The sequence below is a fragment of the Bos grunniens genome, chromosome 4, assembly GCF_055505025.1.
Source record: "Bos grunniens cultivar Pamir isolate PY7600 chromosome 4, Bosgru_T2T1.0, whole genome shotgun sequence".
Lineage (NCBI taxonomy): Eukaryota > Metazoa > Chordata > Mammalia > Artiodactyla > Bovidae > Bos > Bos grunniens.
The window spans coordinates 60,122,858-60,150,720 of record NC_141168.1 but is presented as its reverse complement, the minus strand read 5'-3'; the positions used below and the strand labels follow the sequence as shown (position 1 = coordinate 60,150,720).

Below are 27,863 nucleotides of genomic sequence, written 5' to 3'. Positions count from 1 at the left end.
CTCTCTGTTGGATTGTTAACTTGGAGACAGGAGATGCTCCCAGCCAGGAGTCTTGTGGTTGGAATCCGGGGTCTAATATAGTGAATGCCAAGCCTTGCAGAGATGGAAGCAGCTGTGTATTGCTGCAACCCTCCACCACCTTGCCCAATCTCTTTAACTTACTCTCCATTCTAATTCTCTGCTGCTGACAGATTTATTTCTCTGAAACATTCCCTCCGTCATAATGTTCAAAAGCCTTAAATGTTTTCTCTTTGTTTATTGTATTGAGATGTTGCTAGTGCTTACCCCACTTGTCTGTATTACCAAAATTATCCCTGTCACCTTCTGTGCTCAAGGGAACTGACTACTCTGACTTCAAGGTTGATTCACCATCTACATCAGTTCAGTTCAGTTCAGTTCAGTCGCTCAGTCATGTCCGACTCTTTGCAACCCCATGAATTGAAGCATGCAAGGCCTCCCGGAGTTCACACAAACTCATGTCCATCGAGTCGGTGATGCCATCCAGCCATCTCATCCTCTGTCATCCCCTTCTCCTCCTGCCCCCAATCCCTCCCAGCATCAGAGTCTTTTCCAGTGAGTCAACTTTTCTCATGAGGTGGCCAAAGTACTGGAATTTCAGCTTTAGCATCAGTCCTTCCAAAGAACATCCTGGGCTGATCTCCTTTACAATGGACTGGTGGATCTCCTTGCAGTCCAGGGGACTCTCAAGAGTCTTCTCCAACACCACAGTTCAAAAGCATCAATTCTTCATCTCTCTTCTTTCTACACAGTCCAGCTCTCACATCCGTACATGACTACTGGAAAAACCATAGCCTTGACTAGACGGACCTTTGTTGGCAAAGTAATGTCTCTGCTTTTGAATATGCTATCTACATAGTGACCTTTTATTATTTCTTAACAGATTGGACTCAGTCAGTTTTTTCTCTAGGATGTTAGAGGGACAGAGACATGGATTGGGTTCTACCCTGAGTTTTTGGTCCTAGGGCCCGGACCTAGGACCGGCAAAGGTAGATGTGTCTCACTCTTGCCATATGAAATTGGCTGAGAAAGCAAGCATCTTCCCTGGCTTTCTAAAAGGTGCCTCTTTCCAAGCAGCAGTGAAATCTAATAGTGCCTGTTCCTTTAAGATAAGCATGCTCTTTTCCAGAAAACATTGTTCTTTGTCTCCTACAAGCAGTTGATGAAAACGAAAAGGGGGACAGGCATTCTCCTCTGGCTCTCCCCTGGGATCACTACATCCCATAGATTCCCTGGGCTCCTGAGGACTGTCTACCAGCTTTTCTCCATTCCTTTTACCCAGATCTTATTACAGGTAGAAAGAGAACAAAGCGTTCTGATGGAACAGGCCCTCCCCTATCATGGTCTGTGTTTACATAGGACAGATAGGTAATTAGCTAAATATTCCTTATCACCTGTCTTGTCTATCTTCTCTCGCTTTGGGGAATTGTGTGAATGGTACATGGGTGTTATGAAAAATAAATTGACTAAAGAAAGACAATAACTGAGAATAGAATCTAGTTAGTGGCATGAAAAAAGAGTGGAAAGAAGTCACATCCAGATCCTTCCGTCCACGGATGATGATGAATTGCTCAAGCTATATGGAGCTGGGGCGTGGGGCTGGGAAGGAACATGGTCCTTGATGGTAAGGACCCCAGGGAAGTCTGCAATATTAGTTATGTGAAATGTGCTTTTAGAAGAGTTTGCCACCCTTTCTTTCTTATTCTTTTTCCCCACCACACCTCTCAGCCTTTTTCTCCTGGCCTTTGGGGGTTCAGGTTTATTTTAGGGTATTTCTATACTCCTCCTCAAATGTTAGACCTGTAGTCCTCTGTCTAGAGGCATTGCTCTGTAACCTAGCAACCGGCATGTCATATGTGGTCCTCAGTTATTTCCCTCAGCCCAAAGATTTGAAGATCATGCAAATGGACGCATAAAGGATAGAAAGGATCAGGTTTACAGTGAAAAATCAGCCTCTGTGATGACTGAGTAATGGATACAAAGAACAGCGTTATTTCCTAGTATTATTTCCAAAGTAAGGACCCCATCACATCAGGGGAGAGAGACAGTGACAGACAAAGGCAGAACCAGAGAAAAGGTCCTGGAGCTGCCTGGACTTGCGGGGTCTGGTCGTGAGTGCCCCCTCCCCCTCTGACCTCCTGCTTTCCTTTCTCAGTCACAGGAAGGGGGTAGAATTTGGAATTTTTGACCAGGGAATAATTCTTAATATTGCCTGGCTACATAGAAAGTTGGCCTACTGAGATAAACAAATTTCAGAAGGCAAAATATGACAACAGTGACATTTTCCTGAGGAATCTTATTATCCGATCCACACAGAGGCCGAGTCACTGAGCTGGTTCCGTGAAGAAGCACAAAGACATCCTATGGAGATGCTTGTGAATGTCAGGGGCTAGTACAGTCTGCCACTGCTGGGTGGCAGGAGCTGTGACAGTGGGGTTTAGCGGCTTTCACTGGGCCCTTGTCATTCTTCCCGTACATTGTGTGCTGTTACTTTAGGACATTCTCTGCAGAAATGTTCTTTCTGCTGCTCTCTTCTTCATTTTTAAGGAGCTGCCATTAGTCTTGTTTGCCTTACTTTATTACCTTGAAATTCCAAACACTGACTCTAAATGTGCTGCATGGTCTTATGAATTAGACCAGGATGATTCTAAACTTTACTGTGCATCAGAATTATTTGCAAGCATAGTGAAAATGTAGCCGCTGAGGCCCCTGAGTGTGTGCTTGGTGGGCTGGGGAGTCCCAGAAATCTGCATTTTAATACTCAGGGTGATTCTCAAGCCAGTGGTATGAAGATCCCATGAGAATCAGGGATTAAAGACTGATTTCCCAGAGAGGGGCATGGGACAGTTTCTTGGCTCTGTGAGTTGATGAATACATTCTTTAGTTTTGCAGAATCCCCCTCTCTGTTTGGAGGGAGGGAGTTCACTTTTTTTTGTTGTTGCTGTTCCTTCCCCCACATGCTTTTCTTTAAAGTGCATATCTTTTTAAAATTTTATATATTTTTTAAAATTTAAAATTTAATTTTTTTCTTTGGCCATACCACAAAGCATGTGGGATCTTAGTTCCCCAATAAGAGATCAAACTTGTAACCCCTGCATTGGAAGTGCAAAGTCTTTTTTTTTTTTTCCCCCTTAATCCCTGAACCATCAGGGAAGTACTCCCGTCACGTACACACACATGCTTTTATAAGTCATTTAATGATGTTCCTTGTCTGGCCTGAGAAAAGTGCCTCTATTGAATGCTGCTGGATTGATCCTGTTGAAATCTGCTTACCAAAGGTCACTGACATAACCTGTTGATCAGACAAAGCTGGCTAGAGTATTACTCACTTCACTAAGGAAGAATGGATCCATGCCAGCTGGGGCAGAGTATCAGCGGATGGAGGTGAATTGGTCAGGGTAAGCTGGAGGGAATGGACAGGAGGTAGAGGGAGGCAGGCAATGGGCAGGATAAGTAAAATCACACACACACACACACACCGCTTGCTGGATGCTTGGAGGACTGCATCAAAGAAGTCCCTTCTGAAACAGATGTAGAGGCCCGAGAGTATGATAAAAGAATGGGTGCCAGGTCCTCAGCCTTTAATGTGGAGCATGCTGTGTGCCAGACCTCCCCTCAGCCGTGCTGATCTGCTGATGGAATAGGTGAATGGTTGATAGCATTTGTTATCCCGCTGGATATGTGCTGCTGACTTCCTGAAGTCTGAGACTCAAGATCACCTAGACGGCACTGTTATTTTTACTGGCTGGATTACATATAGAGACTGGCTCAAAACAAGTAAGCATATGCAGCAATGTGCTTTTCGGATGTTATTTTTGCACTTAATAATAAGCAGCTAACTTTTTTCATGAGCGTTTGCAAGGTGCCATTCTCTGTCCTAAGCACTTTAAATGGATTATTTCAGTTAATCCTCAGAACAGCCTTAGGAGACGGGTGCTATCCTTATTTTACACACGAACAAGCTGACACAGAGGGTAGCTATGTCACTTGTACCAGATTCCCCAGGTAAGAAGTGAGATGTGGATCTAGTTCAGACTATCCTAGCCGGAAACCCAACTCATCAGTGATGCCCTACACTGTCTGGATGAGACTTATGAAATAAGAATAAGTCCAAGCCTTTTCCCGTGTTTACATCCCAAGTTCGACTTCCTTGGAGAGCAAAAGGCGTCATCATCAGTCAGTGGCACGAGAGGTGGCATCCAGGGGATTTTCTTGATGGAAAAGTCTCCGAAGCAGATGTCTACCATTGGCTCTTTCTTTGAGTTTGATCTACCCTTCTGTTGGGACCTTAAAGTTTTTAATGCATATATTTGTGGCTTTTCTATTTTTTGCTGTTGTTGTTTATCTATTGTTCCAAAATACTAAACACTGATTAAAAAATGTATTTTGGGTATAAGGAAGAGACAGAAAGCAAATCAGCTGCCGATTGAGAAGGGATGCGTGCTGCTCTCAATGTAACAATCCCATTTTGAAAGAATTCTAGGCCAGGCACAGCTCATACGTCACATCTGGTTCTTGCTGCATTCTCTAAGCAATGACTTGTTCTTCCCATTTTAGATTGGAGTGGTTGAATAGCTTGCACTGAGCTTACAAGGTGGTGTGAGTCAGATGGAATTTGAACCCAGCCCTGCCTGTCAGTGGTTTTGACACTGCTTTTGTTTTAAATAAACAACCCTCAAGACTCTTTCTTCAGAGTACTCATTCTTGGATCCCAGAAAGTCAGGAGTCTGTGTGGAAGGAGTCAACATGGAGGTCAATTGCTTGAGGTCACCCCAGCCATAATTCCACCCAGTGCCTCATGTCCAGGACATCCTGGAGAGCACCTGGGAATCTGCAGAGCGTTTGTTAATACCGCACTTACTTCTTTGCTCTCATATATGGCAATCAGATGATGAGCTCGCCCCTCTAATGAGGAATGCAAGGTCTAAGTTGTTTACCTTTTCCAGAGGGAGCACAGCCTCTGATGTCATCTGCCCCCACCCTGAGGGGTTTGAGTCCCCCCCTCCCCCTCCTTGATGTTGGGCAAATAACTTATCCTCTTGGCAGCTTTGGTTTCTTATCTTTAAAGTGAACATAAGATAATTATGATGGTTAAATAACCATTCCAACAAAACCCCAAATCCCTCACCACAGTGCCTTTCAATAAATGTTAATTTACCGCTTTTATTAGGAATGCTTCATCACCACTACTAATTTTCACGAGGAGAGATTATTGCTAAACCCTGCAGGCCTCTTTATACCCTCTTTTCCTGCTTGATTTGTTACTTGGGAAGAATAAACTAGGCCCCCTTTTCCTCTTGGGAAGGAACCCGACTTGGGTCTTAACCTCAACAGGTATGCTAATCTGAGGGTTTCGTTAGCTGTCTGCTGGTTATCATTCTCAGCCCTGTGTTCCATAATCACTAATAAAGGAGATATTTTAGGTTTTCACCTTCTGACTCCTTTATTTCTTGATTCATATAAAACCTGAGCAGGAAAGACATAGCTATCTATTTGGCTTCCTTAATATTCTATAATGAGTATTTTTGGTTTTCCTCTCCATTTCTCTTAGAGGCATAGAATTTTAGAGTTGAAAGATTTTTAAAAAAAATACTGAAATTCATTTCACCATCTTATAACTGAACTGGGCTGCCCAGTGGTCATCCAGCCCTTGCCTACACACTTCCGGTAATGAAGACCTTGCTCTCTCAAGAGGTGGCCCAGGGTGTCTGGCTGGGGATGCTCTAAATTGGGCTGAAATTGCCCAAGGAAAGTTTGGATCTAGCAGTGTGGAGCTTTCAGGCCTGCTGAACTCAGTGTAAAACGTTCAGATTAGGATTTCTTTGGGAGAAAGTACTGGCCTGAGGCCTGCTCGCTTTCAGATAATTGTTCTAGAAAATTCATTTTCCAATAAGTCATCAGAATTGGCTGAGGGCGAGAGTGAGTATTCTGTGTTTATGGCATCTCATTCTGAGAAATTTCCTACTACTCCAATGTGCCTGCTGCATCCTGAGCAAATTCTAGCTTGTGGCTTGTCAGAAATGGTGCAGGAGATTGACCCACAAGGCACTTTATTAACCTCCTGGCTCAGTGCTCCGGGGTGGGGGATGTGGTGGTGTGACTCCCAGAAGGTCAACTCCTGAAAGCTGAGCATGGTGCGTACTCTGGTGGCAGAAGAGGAAACTGCCAGTGAAATTCTCCTTTGCATGCCAAAGATGCTAAGTGAAAGCTTCACAACACTCACTTCCAATATACTTGCTGAGTGGAGATGGACCAATTTGGAATCTGCTCATATATGCTGTTTGTTCTTAACTTCAAGGCAACGTTCAATAGAAACCAGCAAATGTTAAGAAACCAGAAACCAGATTCCTTCTTAACTTTTTTTTTCCCAAAAAAGAGAACAACTTTATTGAGATAATTCACAGACCAAAAATTCACCTGTTAAAGTGTTCAGTTTGTTGCTGTTGTTGTTCAGTTGCTCAGTCATGTCCAACTCTTTGCAACCCCATGGACTACAGCACACGAGGCTTCCCTGTCCTTCACCATCTTCCAGAGCTTGCTCAAACTCATGTCCATCGAGTGGGTGATGCCATCCAACCGTCTCATCCTCTGTCGTCCCCTTGTCCTCCTGCCTTCAATCTTTCCCAGCATCAGGGTCTTTTCCAGTGAGTCAGCTTTTTATATCAGGTGTCCTAAGTATTGGAGCTTCATTATCAGTCCTTCCAATGAATATTCAAGGTTGATTTCCTTTAGGATTGACTGGTTTGATCTCTTTGCTCTCCAAGGGACTCTCCAGAGTCTTCTCCAGCACCGTAGCTCAAAGACATCAATTCTTCGGTGCTCAGCCATTTTTATTGTCCAGCTTTCACATCCCTACATGACTACTGGAAAAACCATAGCCTTGACTATATGGACCTTTGTAAGCAAAGTAATATATCTGCTTTTTAATATGCTGTCTAGGTTTGTCATTGTTTTTCTTCCAAGGAGCAAGTGTCTTTTAATTTCATGGCTGCAGTCACCATTTGCAGTGATTTTGAAGCCCAAGAAGATAGTCTCTCACTGTTTCCATTGTTTCCCCATCTATGCCATAAAGTGATGAGACCGGATGCCATGATCTTTGTTGTTTGAATGCTGAGTTTTAAGCCAGCTTTTTCACTCTCTTCTTTCATCTTCATCAAGAGGCTCTTTAACTCACTGGCTTTTAATTCTTCAATTTGTTGGATTTCACTATATTCACAGATTTCTAAAATCATCACCACCATCAATTTTAGAGCATTTTCATCACCCCTGAAAAAAAATTCCTGTGCCGGTTAACACTCACTCCCAAATCCTCCTCCATCAGCCCTTTGAAACCATTAGTCTGCTTCCTTGTGTCTATGGATGGACCTCTTTTGACAAATGGAATCATAAAATACATAGCTTTTGCATCTCAATTCTTTCACTTAATGTTTTCAAGATCGTGTGGTAGCATGAATCAATACTTTGTTTCTTTTAATGGCTTAGTAATATTCCATTGAATGGATTTACCATGTTTTGTTTATCCAGTCATCTGCTGATGGATATTTGGGTTGTTTATACCTTGGTCGTTATGAATAAAATTTCTCTGAATATTCAGGTACAAGTTTTTGTATGGTTATGTAGTTTTGGTTCTCTTGGGTATGTATGTAGGAATGATTTTGCTGGATAATACTCCTTTTAATAATCTTTTAAACTTGCTTGTTTTGATTACTATCCTTGTGTCCCATGTATCTATTCTCTGGGTTCATATTCACTTCCTCTGTATGGTATGCTGTCCATGATGATAGAAAGAAACAGAACAGAGATAGACTCACAGACACCAAAAGCAAACTTATGGTTACCATAGGGGAAAGGGAGGAGTGGGGGGATAAATTAGGAGTTTAGGATTAACATGTATACATTACTACATATAAAAATGGGTAATCAGCAAGGACCTACTATATAGCACAAGGAGCTCTATACAATATTCTGTAATAACATATATAGGAAAAGAATCAGAAAAAGAATATATGCACATGTATAACTGAATTACTTTGCTATACATGTGAAACTATCACAACACGATAAGTCAGCTATACTCTAAAATAAAATAAAAATTAAATTAAAAAAAAAGAATTGAAGGGGGAAATAAAGTTAATGCATCTGCTGCTGCTGCTGCTAAGTTGCTTCAGTCATGTCCAACTCTGTGCAACCCCATAGACGGCAGCCCACCAGGCTCCCCCGTCCCTGGGATTCTCCAGGCAAGAACACTGGAGTGGGTTTCCATTTCCTTCTCCAATGCATGAAAGTGAAAAGTGAAAGTGAAGTCACTCAGTCGTGTCCGACTCTTAGTGACCCCATGGACTGCAGCCTACCGGGCTCCTCCATCCGTGGGATTCTCCAGGCAGGAGTACTGGAGTGGGGTGCCATTGCCTTGGGACCCAGATTAAAGTCCTTTGTAGAAAGAATTAAAAATTATTCAAGTGAGAATAGACCGAATCATATGAATGCATATTATTTATATATAGACTCTCTGCTAGGTGATATGTGCCTTTGTGTTCTTCTTTCCCAAGCTTCCACTTGAAGATTTACAGTTTTTTTTTTTTCTTTTCCAGAATAGAAATGAAATAAAAAATGGCACTATCCTTCGATTAACCACATCTCCGGTAAGTTGATGCTTGTTTGTGGTTCTGTGATTTGCAGTTTGTTATACGTGATTATGGGATATTAAATTTTCAAGGTGACTCATGTGAAACAAAAGATTTTTGGAGTGTTCCCCTATTCTGGAGTAGCAGGAATGCCCCCCTTTGATTTCCTGGCACAGAAAAGGAAGTTTTTGTTCCAGGTTATGTGCAAGTAAATTCACTTTAAAGTTTGAATTCCCTGGTCATATCAACAATTCTCATAACATAGATAGGATAACTCTACCCTGCGAATCGGTTTTACCTACCTACCCACAGATCCACCTGAGACTATCTGAACAAACAAAGGGAACACAAGTAGAGACAGCCTGTTAAACTTCCCTTGAAAGTCAAAAGGCGTGTGTCTGTGTACGGAAGAGTGAAAACGTTTAAGTATTTCCTAAGGTTTGGTCAGTTATTGTGACGATCCATCAAATATAGTTTAAGAAATATTTGCCACTTCTGTTGTTTCACTGACAGCTGATTCTAGAAAAAAACCCTTTCAAGTTTTCCAAATAAAAACTGCTAAACAAAATGCTACAATATATTTAGATTACTGTAGCCAACTGTATTGCTTAACTTGATCTTTCTTACTTGCTTATGGAGACTTTGGGTAGTAACATTAGCATATTTAAACTATGTTTTTTTCACAGTGCATTTTATCACTTTCCTAAAAAATAATCTGCACAAAATACACCAAGTGTTACTATTTTCACTCTGCATATGTGATGAAAACTGTGTCTAGCTCTCATTTTCAGTTTCCACTGAAGCCATGTGCTAGGCTAAAAATAAATTTAAAAATTGGGAAAAGCATCTGGCTAAAATTAAATTGTGGGTACTGTAACCACCACAAATTCTTCTTGTTGAAAATTACATTAGAGAGGCTTACAAACACCTAAACATTTTACCCAGTAACATCTTGAGCGTAAACACAGTGATGGGCTCAATAGAATACGCTGCTGGAGTTGGCTAAACTGGCTTTTGGTACCTTCTTTCCCACTTAAGGGAAATTACCATTCACACTCCTTTTTCAGTGACTCCATGTTGAGCCAAGACATTTTTGTCTGCCTTAGCACTGACCTTACTTCAGTTAGCATGAATTCACCTTAATTTGACTTTTAGAGACCATGGTTTCATTTGGGTTTTGTAGTTCCTATGTATCCTGTTGAAATTATTCATCTGGTTGATGGGAAGAAAGAGTATACCTTTTGTTTCATCTCAGAATTAGAAAGACACCATTTTTTTTTTTTTTAATCTACGCCTTGGCTTCATGAACAAAATTTCTGCAGTGCCAAGCTACTGCTTGCAAGAAGGTTAGTGTTTGTCAGGGTGAAGTTTCTCAGCATCCAGAAAGCCAATATGCTGACACTGTGGTGTGACTTGGCCTCACTGGGGACACTGGAGCTTGTGCCCTTCGTGTACCCAACACAGTGAAGGGAGACGTGCAAAAACCAGTGCACAAAAACAACACCATACAATAGAGTCCCCCTGCAAGAGACTAGTTTACATTTGCCAGAGAATAGTGGTCCCCAAAGTTGAATCATTGGTAGAACTTTAAAAATGCTGATGTCTGGGCCTTCAAAGAGAAGCTGAATAATGACATCTTTCTAAGATGTCAAGGGTCCAAGCTCCTGCACTTTAAGTAAGCACTTTATGGTTTGACTGTAGCCATGGAGTCTAGCATTGGGAATTACTCTATAAGCAAGACATATTGGATCTTTAAACTTTGTTTGTTGCTGGTAGATTTTCTTTTTAAAGATTTTGTGTTTGACTGAAAAAATATGGGTCAGCATATGCTAACTCTTTCACTTCTTATATACACAATAAAAATATATTTTTGAAAACTGTCTCTATTGAATTTGCAAGGAGGTGTTAGAGTACCATAAAGAAACCAGCAAATGGTGTTGTGCTAACTTTTACAAGTTTTTGTATCTACCTCAGCTGAACTCTCTCTGTAGCCACAGTATCACACTCGCCCACACTCATAGACACATGCATGCACACACTCTTGTTTTAGGTAATGTGCAGCTCATGTCCACTCTATCAATGGCATTTTGAAGGATTTATTTTCAGTCTTACTCTGTTATAAAACTATTCTTTCTGGATTATTCCTAACAAAATAGGGCATTAATAATAAAAGATTTAAAAAAAACTGCATAGTTATTCTTTTAATAGCCCAACACTTGGCATATGGTCTTCCTCTATGTTGCATATCTTCAGACAATCTCTCTACTGACCATCTTAAATATATATCTTTTTTAGATGTCATATCCTTATCTATCTCCCCAGTGGTATGAAAATATAGCCATGAACCCACCCTGGAAATGTGTGTGAATATGTGTGAGTTTTTGAGCATTTAAAGGTTTGAAGACCTTCAGATTATGCTGCTAAGTAGTATTTCCTTGTATCTGTCATGATAATATTAATAATAGCTATGGAAATCTAACCTGAGGTCACATGTTGCATGAAGCATGTTTTACATAAATTTTGACTACTGTTCCTGTTATTAATAGAGGAAGCCTAGGTTTCCAGACCATTGTTTTCACATTCCTGAAATTTTTGTTTTGGAAAGTTTTTATAGTAAATATATTTGTAGTTTTGGAGTATGGAAAGCCATTCTAAGTTCTAAATAGGACACAAAACTCAGAAATTACAAAGAAAAAGATTAATAAATTTGATTACCAAAAATAAAAACACCACAGAACTTTCATATTTGCGAAAAATTCCAGAAACAAAATAAAAAATAGCAAATTAAGAAAAACTATTGGCAATGTAAGTAAAAAATGGAGGGTTAATTCCTCAAATTGCAGGATCCCTTGTGAATAAATAAACTGCCCCCAAAATATATGGTCCAAAATCTATAAACAAAAATGATCTCTTTCTCTCTTTCTATAAATCTATATATTTATCTATCTTATCTTGCCAAGCAGGATCTACATAGACCTATATATGGCTATATACCTATAGCTGTGAAAGAAGAAACTCAATCTTCCTCTCAAAAAAGAGATGAAAATGTACATTTCTTGATAATCAAGGCACGAGGCAAAGATGCTGTGGGGTCAAGAGTATAAATTGGTACAGCCTTTTTGGAGGGCAATTTAGCTGTATTCACCCAAGCTTAAAATGCATGTGTCTTTGTTCTGACAATTTGACTCCTGGGAATTTATTCAGTAGATAGTCTCACAAAAGCACTGTAGGATACACACACAGACACACAAACACACACACACACCCCATACACATCCATACAGGGCTGTATGCATCATTGCTTTCCATAATCAAAACCTATTGGAACCTATTAGCTATCAGTTGGGACTAGTTAAATGCATTAGGTGATAACTGTGTGACAGAATACTGTGTAGATGTGAAAAAGAATGTGGCATGTGCTGCCTCAGAAGCACCTCAGAATTTTATTAAGTGCCAAAGCAGGTTGCAGAACACGATGTGTAGAGTCATCCCCCTGATGCACAGGGAAAATAGGTATATGTCAATAAAAGAATAGAAATGGTTCTCAAGGAATATCACAAGAAACTTTTAGCATTATGCTAACTCTATTTTTCACTTTATAACTTCTGATAATACATATTTCTGTACCATGTGCTGCTGTTATTTTATTTTATTTTGGCTGCACCCTGCTGCACTCAATATGCCAGCTAATTTGGAAAACTCAGCAGTGGCCACAGGACTGGAAAAGGTCAGTTTTCATTCCAATCCCAAAGAAAGGCAATGCCAAAGAATGCTCAAACTACCGCAAAATTACACTCATCTCACACACTAGTAAAGTAATGCTCAAAATTCTCCAAGCCAGGCTTCAGTAATACATGAACCATGAACTTCCAGATGTTCAAGCTGGTTTTAGTAAAGGCAGAGGAACCAGAGGTCAAATTGCCAACATCTGCTGGATCATGGAAAAAGCAAGAGAGTTCCAGAAAAACATCTATTTCTGCTTTATTGACTATGCCAAAGCCTTTGACTGTGTGGATCACAATAAACTGTGGAAAATTCTTCAAGAGATGGGAATACCAGACCACCTGACCTGCGTCTTGAGAAACCTGTATGCAGGTCAGGAAGCAACAGTTAGAACTGGACATGGAACAACAGACTGGTTCCAAATAGAAAAAGGAGTATGTCAAGACTGTATATTGTCACTCTGCTTATTTAACTTATATGCAGAGTACGTCATAAGAAATGCTGGGCTAGAAGAAGCAGAAGCTGGAATCAAGATTGCCAGGAGAAATATCAATCACCTCAGATATGCAGATGACACCACCCTTATGGCAGAAAGTGAAGAGGAACTAAAAAGCCTCTTGATGAAGGTCAAAGAGAAGAGTGAAAAAGTTGGCTTAAAACTCAACATTCAGAAAACGAAGATCATGGCATCTGGTCCTATCACTTCATGGGAAATAGATGGGGAAACAGTGGAAACAGTGTCAGACTTAATTTTGGGGGGCTCCAAAATCACTGCAGATGGTGACTGCAGCCATGAATTTAAAAGACGCTTACTCCTTGGAAGGAAAGTTATGACCAACCTAGATAGCATATTGAAAAACAGAGACATTACTTTGCCAACAAAGGTCCGTCTAGTCAAGTCTATGGTTTTTCCAGTGGTCATGTATGGATGTGAGAGTTGGACTGTGAAGAAGGCTGAGCGCTGAAGAATTGATGCTTTTGAACTGTGGTGTTGGAGAAGACTCTTGAGAGTCCCTTGGACTGCAAGGAGATCCAACCAGTCCATTGTGAAGGAGATCAGCCCTGGGATTTCTTTGGAAGGACTGATGCTAAAGCTGAAACTCCAGTACTTTGGCTACCTCATGCGAAGGGTTGACTCATTGGAAAAGACTCTGATGCTGGAAGGGATTGGGAACAGGAGGAGAAGGGGACGACAGATGGCTGGATGGCATCACCAACTCGATGGACATGAGTTTGAGTGAACTCCGGGAGTTGGTGATGGACAGGGAGGCCTGGTGTGCTGCAATTCATGGGGTCACAAAGAGTCGGACACGACTGAGTGACTGAACTGAACTGAACTGAACTGAACCGTAGCATATGGGATCTTCCCTGATCAGGCATCGAACCTGTTCCTCTTGTGGTGGTAGCACGGAATCAGCCACTGGAGCACCAGGGAAGTCCTGGCTGATGTTATTTTTAATTAAATAAACCTGCAAACAAATTTCATAATGTCACTACAGTATACGAGAGATGAATCATGACATTCCATGCTAAAACCATTCCAGTATTCCAAACTATCAGATTTTTAGGAGCCCTTTTATATATGACCTGAACTCTTCTTGCCTCTTATCCCTCATTTTGGCCCATGTGGACAAATTAAATAAAATTGCTTATCAAGTATCTGCTGTTGCTTCGTCAGCTTTAAGCGCAACCCTGCCTTCTGCTCTCTTGCACTTGGGGAACTGATATTAGAAGCATCTGGGTTAAAGAGCCTGCTGCGCTGATTTGGGGGGCCAGTTACTGTGGCGAAAAGAAAACAGTGTTACCCCAGTCACTCTGTGGATTCAGGTTGTCAGAGATTCTTAACTGTAAGACTGTTAATGATTTTTTGAGCCAATTTCTTTCTCCTGAGCTGAGAAACCTAAAACAGATGGCAGGATGTCTTAAGTTCTGTTTCTTGCTGTTGCCCTATGAGCTTAACACAGAGGGAAGCCAGTGGAAGCTTTTAGGCAGAGGGGGGACAGGATCACTCTGGGTGCTGCCCCGGAACAGATTGCCAGTGTCAAGGGGCCGGGTTAGGAGACGGGATGGCAGTGCCAGTTGGAGATGATGGCGCAGGCTGCCTGTGTGTTCTGGACATGGAGGGTCTGAAGGAGTGTTGGAGGGCAAGCCCCAGCACTTCCTGATCCTGGGGCTGTGGTTCTCCTTGAGGGAGACTGCAGGGATGTCCCTGGTGTTTGGGCACAATCAACAGCAGTGCTGCTTACTGGAATAGAAAGTTTAGGAAGCGGGAAATGAAGAATTGCAGATGCCTGTCCTGTGTCCATGAGGACACGTCAACCAGGCAGTTAGGAGTCTGTTAGGCACACTTAGGTATGCTGAGGCCTGCTGAGAAGGTAAGGAGGACCAGATGAGCGAGGTAGACAGGGCATCATGGAGACGTTGTATGGGTAGATAGGGGTGAGTATGGAAGCTCATGGATGGAGGTGAGGAGGAGAATGTGAGGTGAGGTGAGTGGCAATTTTAGACCCACTCTTAATTCCAGAACTGTTATGGAGAATGGAAGCAGTGAAACGAGGGCCTGGCTGGAAGTGAATTGACTCAATGTGCAAAGGTGTGACAAATGTACACACCTTTTCATTTGTTTTTAAAACAGGGCCTGTTACAGATGTTTGTAGCTGGACCTGATCTACTGCACAGAGAGAGACTGATGTACAAAAGAAAGGGGGACACAGTAGGGGCAGAATGCCTGAGAAGGTGAGAGGGTGACAGCTCTAGGGCTGGGGATAAGGGAACGATTGACCTTGGACAGGAAACAGGGGTCAGGTACATAGATTCAGAAAGAAGCAGAGCAGGAGCATAGAGGCCCGGGGCCGTGTCCTTGCAAACAGGAAGCTGAAGGAACTCTGTGCTTTTTGAAATACGAAGATGCAGAAATTCCTGGCTGATTACTTTGATTTCCTCAATAAAATGTAAGGCAAGATCACCAGTGTGAGGGAAACAGGAAATGAGGGAGCCTTAAGGAAATAAGAAAAGGTGTGAAAGAGTCATTTTAGAGAGAGCTTCCCAGGTGGCGCTAGTGGTAAAGAACCCACCTGCCATTGCAGGAGACTGAGAGACACACCTTCAATCCCCTGGGTTGGCAAGATCTTTTGGAGGAGGGCATGGCAACTCACTCCAGTATTCTTGCGTGGAGAATCCTGTGGACAGAGGAGCCTGGCGGGCTGTAGTCCGTAGGGTCACAAAGAGTCAGACATGACTGATGACTTAGTACGCATGCAGCAGACATTCCAGGGAAACTTGGTTGGATTGCTGGGCAATATTGAGTGCACATTTGAAAATATCTGAGCCTATAGACTTTTTTGATTACTTCTTAGTTGGTATCATGGACCCAGAACCATTCGGGAAATTCCTTGGGAAAAGCTTTAATTAGGACCGTAAAGAACAAAGATGGTAAATACTTGGCACGCATCTACTGCATATACCTATTCTGTGTCCACTGTGATCCCTCAGAGGCTGTTTGCCTCTGAGCTTGGGCCCAGAACTTTCTCATCCCTGGACATTAGGCAGCCATACCATGCTATTTGAGTGACTCAAGATGAAACTTGTTTTCTCTCCTAGGACAATGCTGGAAAATAATACTTACTCTCTGATACAATCACCCACACGGCTATTAGAGTCTTTTTCAGTTGTTCTAACTGCTTGGAAAATCAAAACTAAGGCTATTTTATTTTTTAATAATGTAAAATTTCCCCTAAATATAAAGATATTACAGACTCATGGAAAATTTGAAAAGTGAAGCTTGCAACAAAAAATTATGCAGAACATTACAATTCATAAATAACAGTGGGCTACATCTTGATTTGTTTCCTTGGGTCATGTTTATGCAAATATGTGTGCATTTATATATTCATTGCTTCTAGTGTTTGAATATGAAAGCTATTTTAAGAGCTCCAAAGGTACCACACATTTGTCTAGATGTTTAAATTCATCCTATCAGTCAGGGAAGATCATCACCACCCAGGATTCCTCCAGCTCTGCTGCTTCTGCTTATGAACTTCTTAGGCCACCTGGCCCAGTCTGTTTGCCTGTCCTCACCTCCTTACACGCCCCTCTTTGTCCTCCAACCGCAGGCACACTGGTCCTCTTTCTATCCCTGCAGACATCCTAGGCCTGTTCCTTCTGTTTTTCCTTTGCACCAACCGTTCGTGCTGCCCAACATACCTCCGTGAGGCCCCTCCCCAATGTGGCTGAGTTTTTGTCGATTAGACCCCTGCATCAGTGTCGCTTTCTTAGGCTGCTTGTCCCTGAAAACCACATAATGTGAAGACACGTTATTATCTAGACATTCAGATCCTCCAGTATATTTCTGTCTTGGATGTAGAAGCCAGGTGCCAATGCCTTAAAAATGAGAACTCTAATTCTAGGCAAAGCTGCTAATTTGGTTTAAAATTTTTTTTGTATTTGTGTTTGCTTGTTTAATTACTTTGTTTTAAAATCATGCTGTAAATAACTAATGCGCATGAAACACATGTTGTTGAAAAGTGGAATTTACAAGCTCCGTTGTGTTGTGCTGGAAGATTTTCAGTAACCCCGAAAGATTATTTGGGTGTCTAATGATGCTTTTGAACATTTTGTGTAGGCAGTTATTACTCAGAGTATTGACTGAATGGCTGAACATGCTGTATAAATTTGTGCAATTGCTTAATTAAGCAAATAGCTTTTTGTCATTTGTAGATAATAATTTTACTTAAAAAGTAAACATTCTCCCCCTTTTCCCCTCCACACTGCCATACCCGCTCCATTTCCGGGGTTTTACTGTTCTTGGGCTCTTGCTTCTCCTTGAGATGGGAATATGGGTCCTGTCAAAGAAAGGCAACTGATTTTCGTTGTGAAATTGACAAGCATTGCCTGAAGGTGAAGTCATTATGGTTGGAAACCTCCCTTGGTTTGTAATACTTAACTGAACTTGTGCATTTGGCCTTTGTTTCTTCCTTTCTCAATGAGATGGTGATTTTATTTTATTTTTTGATCTGCGGTGGTTTCCTCTGTGAACACTCTTTGCTTTGTTTTTCTCTCCGGTGAGGCTCAAAACGCCCAGCAGCTCCATGAGCGAATCCAGTCATCGAGTATGGACGCCAAGCTGGAGGCCCTAAAGGACTTGGCCAGCCTCTCCCGGGACGTCACATTTGCCCAGGAGTTTATAAATCTGGACGGCATCTCTCTCTTGACACAGATGGTGGAAAGTGGCACCGAGTAAGCACCTTTTATCTAGACTTCATTCTGGGTATACTTTCCTTGTTCTTAGAATTTCTAGTTTTAAATACCAGAAATTGTCTAGGCTCAGGAAAAAAAATGGCGTTTAAGATAGTGTGTGGGGTGTGGTTTTGTTAAGGATCACTATGTTCTCCACCCACCAACTAGTCAGTGTCTAACACAGTCTGAAATTTCAGATTTAGAAGGAGAAATATTAGGTCATTATCTCTAAGGGCCTTTCCAACACAAATTATAGTTCTTTAAAATATAAATCCCTCACATCCTTTGCTTATCTGCAAAAAGAATTCTCCTCCCCTCACTCCATTTTTAAAGAAAGTTAGAATACCTCCTTAGATTTCAGAGTCTTAAATCAGGTCTAAATAGCATCCCTAAAGTAATTGTTTTTTTACATTAACATTTGACTGATCAAATACATGTATTTAGTTATTTACCATTAAGTACAATAAACATTCAGCTTCCCAGGTAGTGCTAGCAGTAAAGAACCCACGTGCCAATGCAGGAGATATAAAGAGACATGGGTTTGATCCTTGGGTCGGGAAGATCCCCTGGAGGAGGGCATGGCAACCCACTTCAGTATTCTTGCCTAGAGAATCCCCCGTACAGAGGAGCCTGGTGGGCTACAGTCCATAGGGTAGCAAAGAGTCAGACATAGCTGAAGCGACTTAGCATGTATGCACAATAAGCATTTATTAGGTACCCACTGTGTACAAAAAATTAGAAGTCGGGAAAATTTTACAAGATGTGAATCTTGCCATCCAAAACTTTTTAGAGGCAGAATTCAGTTGAGGTGCAATTCCTCCTGAGGGCTGGGAATCTAGAGGTTGGACCAGTTACATCTCATGGAAGCTTACAGGAGGGTGTCAGTGAATGGGCTTTAAGGAGTTGGAGTTCTATCCTGAGCAAGGAAGGAATGGGCATTTCTGTTTGAGGAGTTCATCTTCTTAGGGAAAGGTTTGATTCTGTGGTGTGATTGTGAAGTCTAAGGAGCTAGATGGACCTAGCTTTTATATGTGTGGACAGATCATTCCCTTGACCACAGAATGACAGCTTAGGGTCCACAGGAAACTGCTCATTTCTATATGGTCAGGTGCTACTGGTAAAGACTATTAGAGTATGCCAGTTAGACCTTGTGGGGATGCTGAGCCAGCCAACTACATAGTAATATGCCAAATGAATAATGTGCAGAGCTGGGGTAGGTATTTATTAGGAAAGAATAAATATCACCGAGAACTGCAGTTTAAACCTGGGTCATTTAAATGTCTCTTCAGTATGTGGTGATTTAAAGAATGACCTGATGACTGTACATAGTAGAAACCTGTCTCAGCCCACTGCCTTCCTTCCTTCCTTCCTTCCTTCCTGTCTCCTCCTACACTTGGCTTTATTTAGCCTCTGCTACTGGCTAATAAAGGATTCTTTTTTTCTATTTCAAAGAGCATGTTTTATAACAATAGAAATATCTCCTATATTAGAATGTTCCCCAGAGTTTGGAGCTGGGGGTGTCTTACTTCACAGACAAGTAGAGAAAACATCCAGGAGTGAATAATGGAAGGGGGGAAAGTCTAATCCAAGAGGACTGGGAATCAGGATTGGGTGATCTGGAAAGGGTCAGTTGTAGACAGTATTATCTGTTTTGTTGTTGTTGTTCAGCTGCTCAGTCGTGTCCGACTCTTTGTGACCTCATGGACTGCAGCATGCCAGGCTTCCCTATCCTTCCCTATCCTTCAAGTCTTCCAGAGCTTGCTCAGATTCATGTCCATTGAGTCAGTGATGCATCCAACTATCTCCTTATCTATTTTGTAAATGATGACTAAAACTCGGCTTATTAAATTTTTGGCAAACATGGACTTGGAGTAGGACAGGGAATCTCAAATTCTGGGTGTCATCAAAATCCAAAGTGGTTACTGTAAATTGGAGTTGGTGCTTGAAGCAGCAACTTGAAGGGAAGTTGAATAAGTTTAGCCATCCATGAGGCTCACCCAAGGAAAAGGAGAAAGAGGATTCTGCCTGTTGGAAGCTCCAGGCTAGAATCCGGTGAGGAGTGTATCAGATTCTTCACTTCTTGTAACTAGTGGACAGTGGATTGTGAGTTGTGATTACAAACACATTCACTGGTGACTGTGGATGACTTCATGAGCTTGCCATACATGGTAGGCCCTTCTTCACACCCATTACCACTTCTGGTGGGATAGTGAGCCCTGGGAGCTTCTGCCTCCATTACATTTGTAACATGTTAAACAAAAACATAAATGTGTTCCCACATTTATTGATTTATCTGAATCTCAGCCATTGGCATATCAAAAACAATGTACTAGAACCAGTTTCAGTGGAACCTGATAATATTAGTTGGTTCTGCCACAGATACCTAAGTGTCCAGGGGCTTAAACTCTGGCATATTCAGAATGACATTGTGTTAATACTTCCAGGTTTATCAGAACTACAATCATAATTACAGTTACAGTGGTCCATACACTGAAAACCAGAGTGCATGGGATATGTACCCTAAATAGAGGACTGGAACTGAGCTCCAGAACCTCTGGAGGTTGGCAGTTATATACTTGACAATTCTCTGGAGAATGCATGCTAGGAGCTTTAATTTTTTAGTTTCTCATTATATGCGTTTGCTAGAGCTTCTGTAACAAAATACCACAGAGCAGATGGCTTAAATAACAGAAATTTCTGTTCTCACAGTACTGGGGGCTGAAAGTCCAAGCTCAAGGTGTTGGCAGGCATGGTTTCTTCTGCAGCTCTCTCTTTGATTTGCTAATGGTCACCTTCTTCCTATAGGGCTTCCCAGGTGGCGCTAGTGGTAAAGAACCCACCTACCAATGCAGGAGACTTAAGAGACATGGGTTGATCCCCAGGTCCGGGGAAGATCCCCCAGAGAAATGCACAGCAACCCACCCTAGTATTGTTGCCTAGAGTATCCTATGGACAGAGCAGCCCAGAGGGCTACGGTCCATAGGGTCGCAAAGAGCTGGCCATGACTGAAGTGCCTTAGCATGCACACCTTCTTCCTATGTCCTTACAAAGTTTCCTCTAATCAAAAGCAGCCTAGGTGTCTCTTTGTCCAGTTTGCCTCCTCTTACAAGGACACCAGTCAGACTGGATTAGGACCCTAAAGGCCTCATTTTAACTTAATCACCTCTTTAGAGGCTTTATCTCCAAATACTGCCCCATTCTGATGTATCGGGGACAGGAATTCAATATATGAATTTCAGGGGATACAGTTCAGCCCATGACACCCATCAAGGAGACACTACCACTTGTGCTGGAGAGGAGAAAGAGTGAAAACGGATGAATGGCCTTGTCAACCTTAGTGGTTTTCATCTGTGCTGTTGCCTTTTCTGTAATTTATCTTGACTCATGGAGTGGCCTACAGAATGAACATTGGGGACAGCAGATCTGAATTATATCACTAGGTTTCACACGTCAATACTGAATTTACTGTATGTGAACCACAGTAATTGAATTCTTTTTTTTTCCAAAATGTATCATACTCATTCATATTTTAATTATTTGTAATCTGTAAGCCATCCCAGTTTGTTACATCCACCTTGACTGCAGACAGATGAACAGAACTCAAGACCAGATCTTGAGTGTGTTCTGGTTTGCATTGTCTCTGATACTTTCCCGTCACACTGTGTTACTGGGAAGGGATGATATCTCTCTGAATGACCTTGGTGTGTGCCCTTATCACCATTTTGCGTATAAGTTCAAAGTCACACTACTCATAGGGATGGAGTAAAGAGGGCACCGGAGCTGTACAACCTTCCTGCCTTCCTTCTGCAAGGTCTTGCCACTCATGCTAGGAAGCTGCTCATTTGATGAACAGTTATTTTCAGATCTTTTGCTCAGATGAAAAGGAAAAGAGAAGGACCTTTTTGTCATAGGGAAACTCAGCTTCTCAATTAAACTTAAACAAGATTTTAATTAATTAACAGGAAACCTTTGGAATAGAAGCTGCACAAATTAAATAGATCCTGCAATTTGGAAGGCATTTACTTATGACTCCTGGGCAGACTTCCAGGTGGGAAAGGCAGCAGTTTCCTGAACAGGACCTGTGGAAATTTTTAGGAAACACTGAAGAAATGTAGCTGGAATTTTTCTTCTTACTTTGAGCTATAATGAGATTCAAAGATTGCTTGCCTGCTTGCCATTACCCAAGGCTGAGCTTTTTAACGTCTCTTTCCAGCTGGTACCAGGAGAGACTACAGGGAAAAAATGAACAACAGAGGAGCGAGAGGCAGTGACACTTTGGCAGAACACAGTGTCTAAAACTTGAATTTCATTTTTCCATTCTTGTATCATTTTGAAATTCCATTCCTAGTTTCAGCTTGAGAGATAGATGTGGAAGCATATATATATTTTGGGGAAACTTGCTTCTCCAGCCTGAGTCAGAAAATGGTATCCATTAAGGAATGGGCAATTATTTTTGTTTTCTGTGTTTTTTTTTAAGGATAGATATTAAAAGATTCTCGGAAATGATATATTTTGTTTTATTTGAAAGAAAAAAAAATTGTACCTGCAACTTTAAATCCATTGTAGTGAATAACACTGCTTTTCTTAGGGTTTTAATTAAACACCGTGTTCTTTGTCTATGCTGCTGTGCACATACACAATTGGATGGTTTACTCTGTGCCCTTTTGCTGTTCAACAATCAGAAGAACAGAGGAACATTTCCAAGAATGAAAGGGCAGGATCCTTCTAGTTTCCCACTTGGCAACATGACAGGCAAATTACGCCCTTGGAGTATGAGTAAGCAGTAGCACCACCCTGGGCAGAAAAGTTAAGAGTGAAAAAAGTTAAATCCATATATTTACCAAAAACTCATTTATTTATTATTTAAAAATAAATGTAAGTAAGCAGAAAGAAACAAATAAGAATCATTTGTCTTCTGCCTTACTACAGGCAAATATTGTTAACATCTGGGTTTATATTGTTTTTGTACATTCTTATAGATACACACACACACAGGCTTACACACACACACACACACACACACACACACACAAGCTTACACACACAGACACAGGTCTTACAAAAGTAGAATTATAATATTAATGGTCTCTGTAATCTTTTTGTACTTAACAATAGTGCTATGTCGTTAAATATTATTCCCTTCGTAATTTTTGTTATCTGCCTATTTTTTATTGGAGTATAATTGCTTTACAATGTTATGTTAGTTTCCGCAGTACAACAAAGTGAATCGGCTATATGTATATACATATATCCCCTCTGTCTTGAGCGTTCTTCCCATCTCCCCATCTCTCCCCTCTAGGTTGTTGTCTGCCTATTAGTTCATTTTTAAAGCTCTGTTGAAGTACAGTTGGTAAGCACTGTAATATGATAATTTGAAGGATATGCAGAGTGGAATTAACCTTTCCCCTATTGTTGGATATTTACTGTTTTGAGGTTTTATTATGATTGTGAACATTCTCTCATCAGTTTTTCATTCAGCAGAATCTTTGTGAATAATTTTTTTATTGAAATAAAATTACTAATTCAGCACATATTCAAACTGTTTTAAAATAAGAACAGCCCCATAGCTTGCTGACGTGTCCTAATTTGTACTTTACCCTTCTTGTAGGAGTATGTCCATTCCTAACACCCTGGGCAATACTGGGCTGGTGTTTCCTTAGGGATTCTGGCTTTCCTAAGAAAAATAGCAAAAAAAAAAAAAAAAAAAATAGCAGTGAGGTATTTGAGGAGTTTTCACTAATCTGGGGAATTTACAAGACTTTTTATTTGCTTAGTTGATTTCTCCAAAATTTGGCTATGCTAGCAACAGTGGAAAGAGTCCCGTAGTTACTTTATATGTATATCTCTAAAATAACTATGGGACTCTTTCCCTTAAGTGGACTTCCTGGTGGCTCAGATGGTAAAGAATTCACCTGCAGTGTAGGAAATCTGGGTTCAAACCCTGGGTCGGGAAGATCCTCTGGAGGAGAGCATGGCAACCCACTCCAGTATTCTTCCCTGGAGAATCCCATGGACAGAGGAGCCTGGCGGGCAACAGTCCATGGGGTCAGAGTCAGATACGACTGAGTGACTAAGCACACAGCACAGCAAAGCCCTTAAATAATTGTCTTAAAAACAAACCACATTTGTTGTATAAATTGCCAGTCTCCTCCCCATTCTGTCATATAGATGACACAGATGAGGCTGTTCAGGTGTGTGTATAGCTATGTGTGTTGTTCATATAAATTGTCATTGTTAATACACAGTTTCGTACTAAACTTTGATGATTCAGGTCACTTTCTGCTGGCTGGAGTCAGAGTTGTGATTGTGTGGCAGGTGTGGAAATTCAGTTATGATCTAAATTAAGCATGCAAAAGGATGTCTTGGCCTTGATGTTGCCTGGCACTCACACTTGAGAATGGGTTTCTAGGTTTTATTCACTCAGCTAAGTATGTATTCTTTGAATGCCAGATATTCCTGACAATGGGTTAGACACAGAATGTGTGTGTTGTTGGGTGGGGAGGGAGAGGACACAGTCATGCATATGACAGTTTGGGACTATGTGTGACCTTTTTTGTCTTCACACAAAAGATAAATTTCTTTCTTGAAAGTGACTTTGCTAAGCTTCACGGACACAGATTATTGGCTCTAATTCAGGCTCTTGCTTCTGAGAATTCAGTGTTTCTTATAAACCATGGTTGTTGTGGAAGGTCCAGGCCAGGCCAGATTGATCAGGGAATCTCTGCCAGCCGCCAAGCACAGGTCACACCATGCGTGTCCTGTACTTCACCTCGGACAGAGGCCATGAGGAGGAGCCAGCGGCTCCCCAGGCCGAACCAGAAAGAAGCAGTTCTGTGTGGTCCGTGGGCCCCAGCTGAGAAGCTGGCTGAGTCTTCCAGCTCCCTCAGTCTACCTTCTTGGCGCTGCAGAACACAGAGCTCAGGGAGTTTCAACAGGAGCAGCCCTTCTGGGGCCCTGCCAGGAATTTGCATCACAAACGCCAAAGGGGCCGATCTTCTTGGGCTTTGTTGGGGGTTGTGTGGCAGAAAATTCTTTATGCTGAAACTCCGCCTCGCCATCCCTTTTTGCTTTGTCTCTGTGTCTTTGTCCATCACTCTCATAATAGAAATAAGAAGGGGTCATACAGCCTGTTTAAAGGAGAGGTTGTCTTCTGCTGGGGGAAAGGATGCCACAGCTTGGGCTAAGGTAAGGGGCTTCTGATCACTGTGAAGCATTGTCTTTGGAGAATCATTTGTTCCCCTGATTATGTTTCCTTTGAAGTGGATATATATGGAGACAGAGAAAGAGAGAGAAGGAGAAGGAGAGAAAGAGAGAGAGAGAACTTCAGATAAGAAAACAGATATCACAACAAAAAATTCCTCTTCTGCTTATGTTTCTCTGAAGCCAAGGTGAGGAAGTAGAGAAGTGAGAAACACTGAATTTCTCTCTCTGTACTCTGGTCAAGAACTTTCTAAAGCCAGAATCTGCTACAGGGGTTAGAACACCCCCCCCCCCCACACACACACACACGCTTATATATACCTAAGGATGCACAGGCCTGAGGCCAGAAGGTTATTTTGAAAAATTGCATTGATTGCTTTATATATTTCACACACATACACCTCTGACAAGCATTAATTTTGAAGCAGTTGTGTTAAAAGATTAACTGACCCATAGCAAACATTTTTAGAGTGTATTTGAACAGAAATCAGTTAGAATTGGTCAGTGCCAAACTGGAAGTGGTTAGAAACACTCTGTCCACAGGAGCTGGGGAGGGAAGAGTCTCTTACAGAGAAGAAGTGGAAACAAGCAAGGGCCTTGTTAGACTGTTAGTCAAGTCTGGTTGCTTGTCCTTAGGTTTCCATTTCCTAACCTGGAGGCATTTGTAGGTTTCGGGTTTTGGATTGATTATATAGGAAGCCAGAGTATTCGAGCTGCCTGCTCTAAAGGGTGGCTTGTTCAAGTAATTTAACAGTTCCAAACTTAATGGAAAAGTTGCACGCTCAAGTTTCACCCGTTGTCCTGATTGTGTCCTTTACAAAGATCTAATCCCAGAGAGCCCTTTGCACCCAGTTGTCCTGCCTTCTCCTAATTGTTGCAGGAAGGGGGACCTTTTCCAGGTCTGAACAGTAGGTGCTTGTTGAACATTCAAAAATGAATTGTTCTAGGAGACACAGAACTGACAAAATACAAGAAAAAAAACTTTATTAGTAAGGGGTGCCTGGACAGAGAGCAGCAAGGTGGTACAGGAACCCAGAATAACTGCTCTGCCTTGTGGATCACAATCTCAGGTTTTATGGTCATGCATAGTTTCTGGGTTGTCTCTGGGCAATCATCTTGCTTGTGCCCATATTTGGTCTGACTCAGCATACTTCCTGGTTGTACATGCAATCTCTCAGCCAAGATGGATTCCAGCAAGGATTTCGGGAGGTTGGTAGGACATATGGGTTGGCTTCTCCACCGTCCTTTGGGCCCGCCCCTCCTGAATTCTCCTGGTTAGTTTTTGGTGGCAGCACTTTCTTCCTCATTGGGACCTCCTGTTGCCAGACAACTCATGTAAGTTTCAATCACTGGTTCCCTAGTATAATCTCTTATAGTCTGGAGCTATTCCTTAATCTTGCCTTTTCTCTCATGGCTTTGACACTTTCAAGATCATAGGTCAGCCATCTATAGAATATTCTCCAATTGAGGTTTATTAATAAGTAGCTAATTAAAAGGTAATTATCAGGGAAAGGTAAAAGCATGGCTTTCATACAGATATAAAATTGAACATATGTTACAAGAATGTATGTTATTCATTTGATATAAGGGAACTGGGCAGGTGTTTTCACCGGTTCAAAGGAAGAGTCAAAGGACACAAATTTCCATGAAACAGAAGAATGTTGAAATGAACTGCAAATAGAGGCAAAACTAGTTTTTCACCTGCAGGGAAGAAGTCAGTTAATTCACCACTAGACAAAACTGTGGACACCAATTTCCCTTTGAAACATAAATTCTCTTTTTCTATAGGTTTATCCAATGTTTTCTTGTTTTAGAAAACGTATGTCTTTGGCTAGAATATCACAAATGCTTTGCATCCTATTAATGGCACATGATATCTCTGTCTTATTATTGCTGTTCACTTTGACCACTTTTTAAGATAGTGCCTTCCAAGTATCTCCCAGTAATGCTTTTTACCCCTTTTGTAAATAATTAAGAGAGAATCCTGAGTAGTTACCCATGGGAAATGGAAAGTGGTACAAATCAGATTTATATATTTTTCCCTAGAGATTTAGTTCTTCAACAGTACCAGCACACTACCTTTAAAGCAGTGTAGGCCCATTTGTTCTTATTTTATTCCCTGGGCTAGAACTCATCACCGTTATTATTTACCTTGATGCTCAGTGTCCCCGGTATTGCTTTGGAAACTTCTTCAAGCTGTCTTCTGTGTTCTACCTTGTTTCCCATTATTCTTTGAGCATTTCTGTACTTTTTGGCTCAATGAAATGTTCTGAGATTTTCTTGGTCTTTTCTTGCCCCAATCCTGGCCAGAGTCATTTCTCCAAGGAGCCCCAGTTCCTTTTAGTGGAGGGTAGTGTTTGGCTCTTGCAAAAGGGCCCAAACTCTGCTCAGGCTTGCCTCTCCATGGCCGCCTACTTCTTTTACTCTGCCCATGGCAATTTGAAGGAGAAGAAAAGGAAGCTAATACAGATCTGGATGAAAAATGTCCTCCAGCCATCTCAGCTAAAAAAGGACATTAGAGCCATCAAACCATAAACCACTGCAGCTGCACCCCCTCCCTGTGCGGATTCCTGATGGAAAAAAGCAGGATAATGGCCCTAGATAGCTAAGTGAAGTGAGAGTCGCCCAGTCATGTCCAACTCTTTGCAGCCCCATGGACTGTGTAGCCCACCAGGCTCCTCTGTCCATGGGATTTCCCAAGCAAGAATACAGGAACGGGTTGCCATTTCCTTCACTAGATAGTTAAGGTGCATATCAAAGGAATGATTTCAAGGAGCCCAGACTCTTACATCTTCTAGTACTTAGAAAAGCACTAAATCCACTAGCTTAAGAAGTCCGATTTGTCTTTAACAGTAATCTTGATGTTCTGACTACTGGTTTTTGTTGCAAAAATTCCATTGTATACTGATTCTTCCCTTAAGGCCTTGGAGCAGTCCCTCAGAAGCAGTCTTGAGAGGCTGTACTATGGGCTTAAGTCCAGGTCCTTCAACTAGAACAAAATCCTCAACTTTTAGGTAGAGCATTTATTCAGTGTATATATATACACTGAATACATATATAATA

General features: G+C 41.5%; 1 protein-coding gene across 5 annotated transcripts in view; it reads left to right on the top strand.

The window, feature by feature from the left end:
• ELMO1 (engulfment and cell motility 1) overlaps positions 1–27,863 on the top strand; it is a 585,897-nt gene that overhangs the window by 178,293 nt on the left and 379,741 nt on the right. For all 5 annotated transcript variants that reach the window (XM_086398481.1, XM_086398483.1, XM_086398480.1 and 2 more), the window contains 2 exons: positions 8,610–8,660; positions 17,431–17,600. In XM_086398481.1, coding sequence (XP_086254607.1) covers positions 8,610–8,660; positions 17,431–17,600 — 221 coding nt within the window. The remainder of the gene's footprint in view (positions 1–8,609; positions 8,661–17,430; positions 17,601–27,863) is intronic.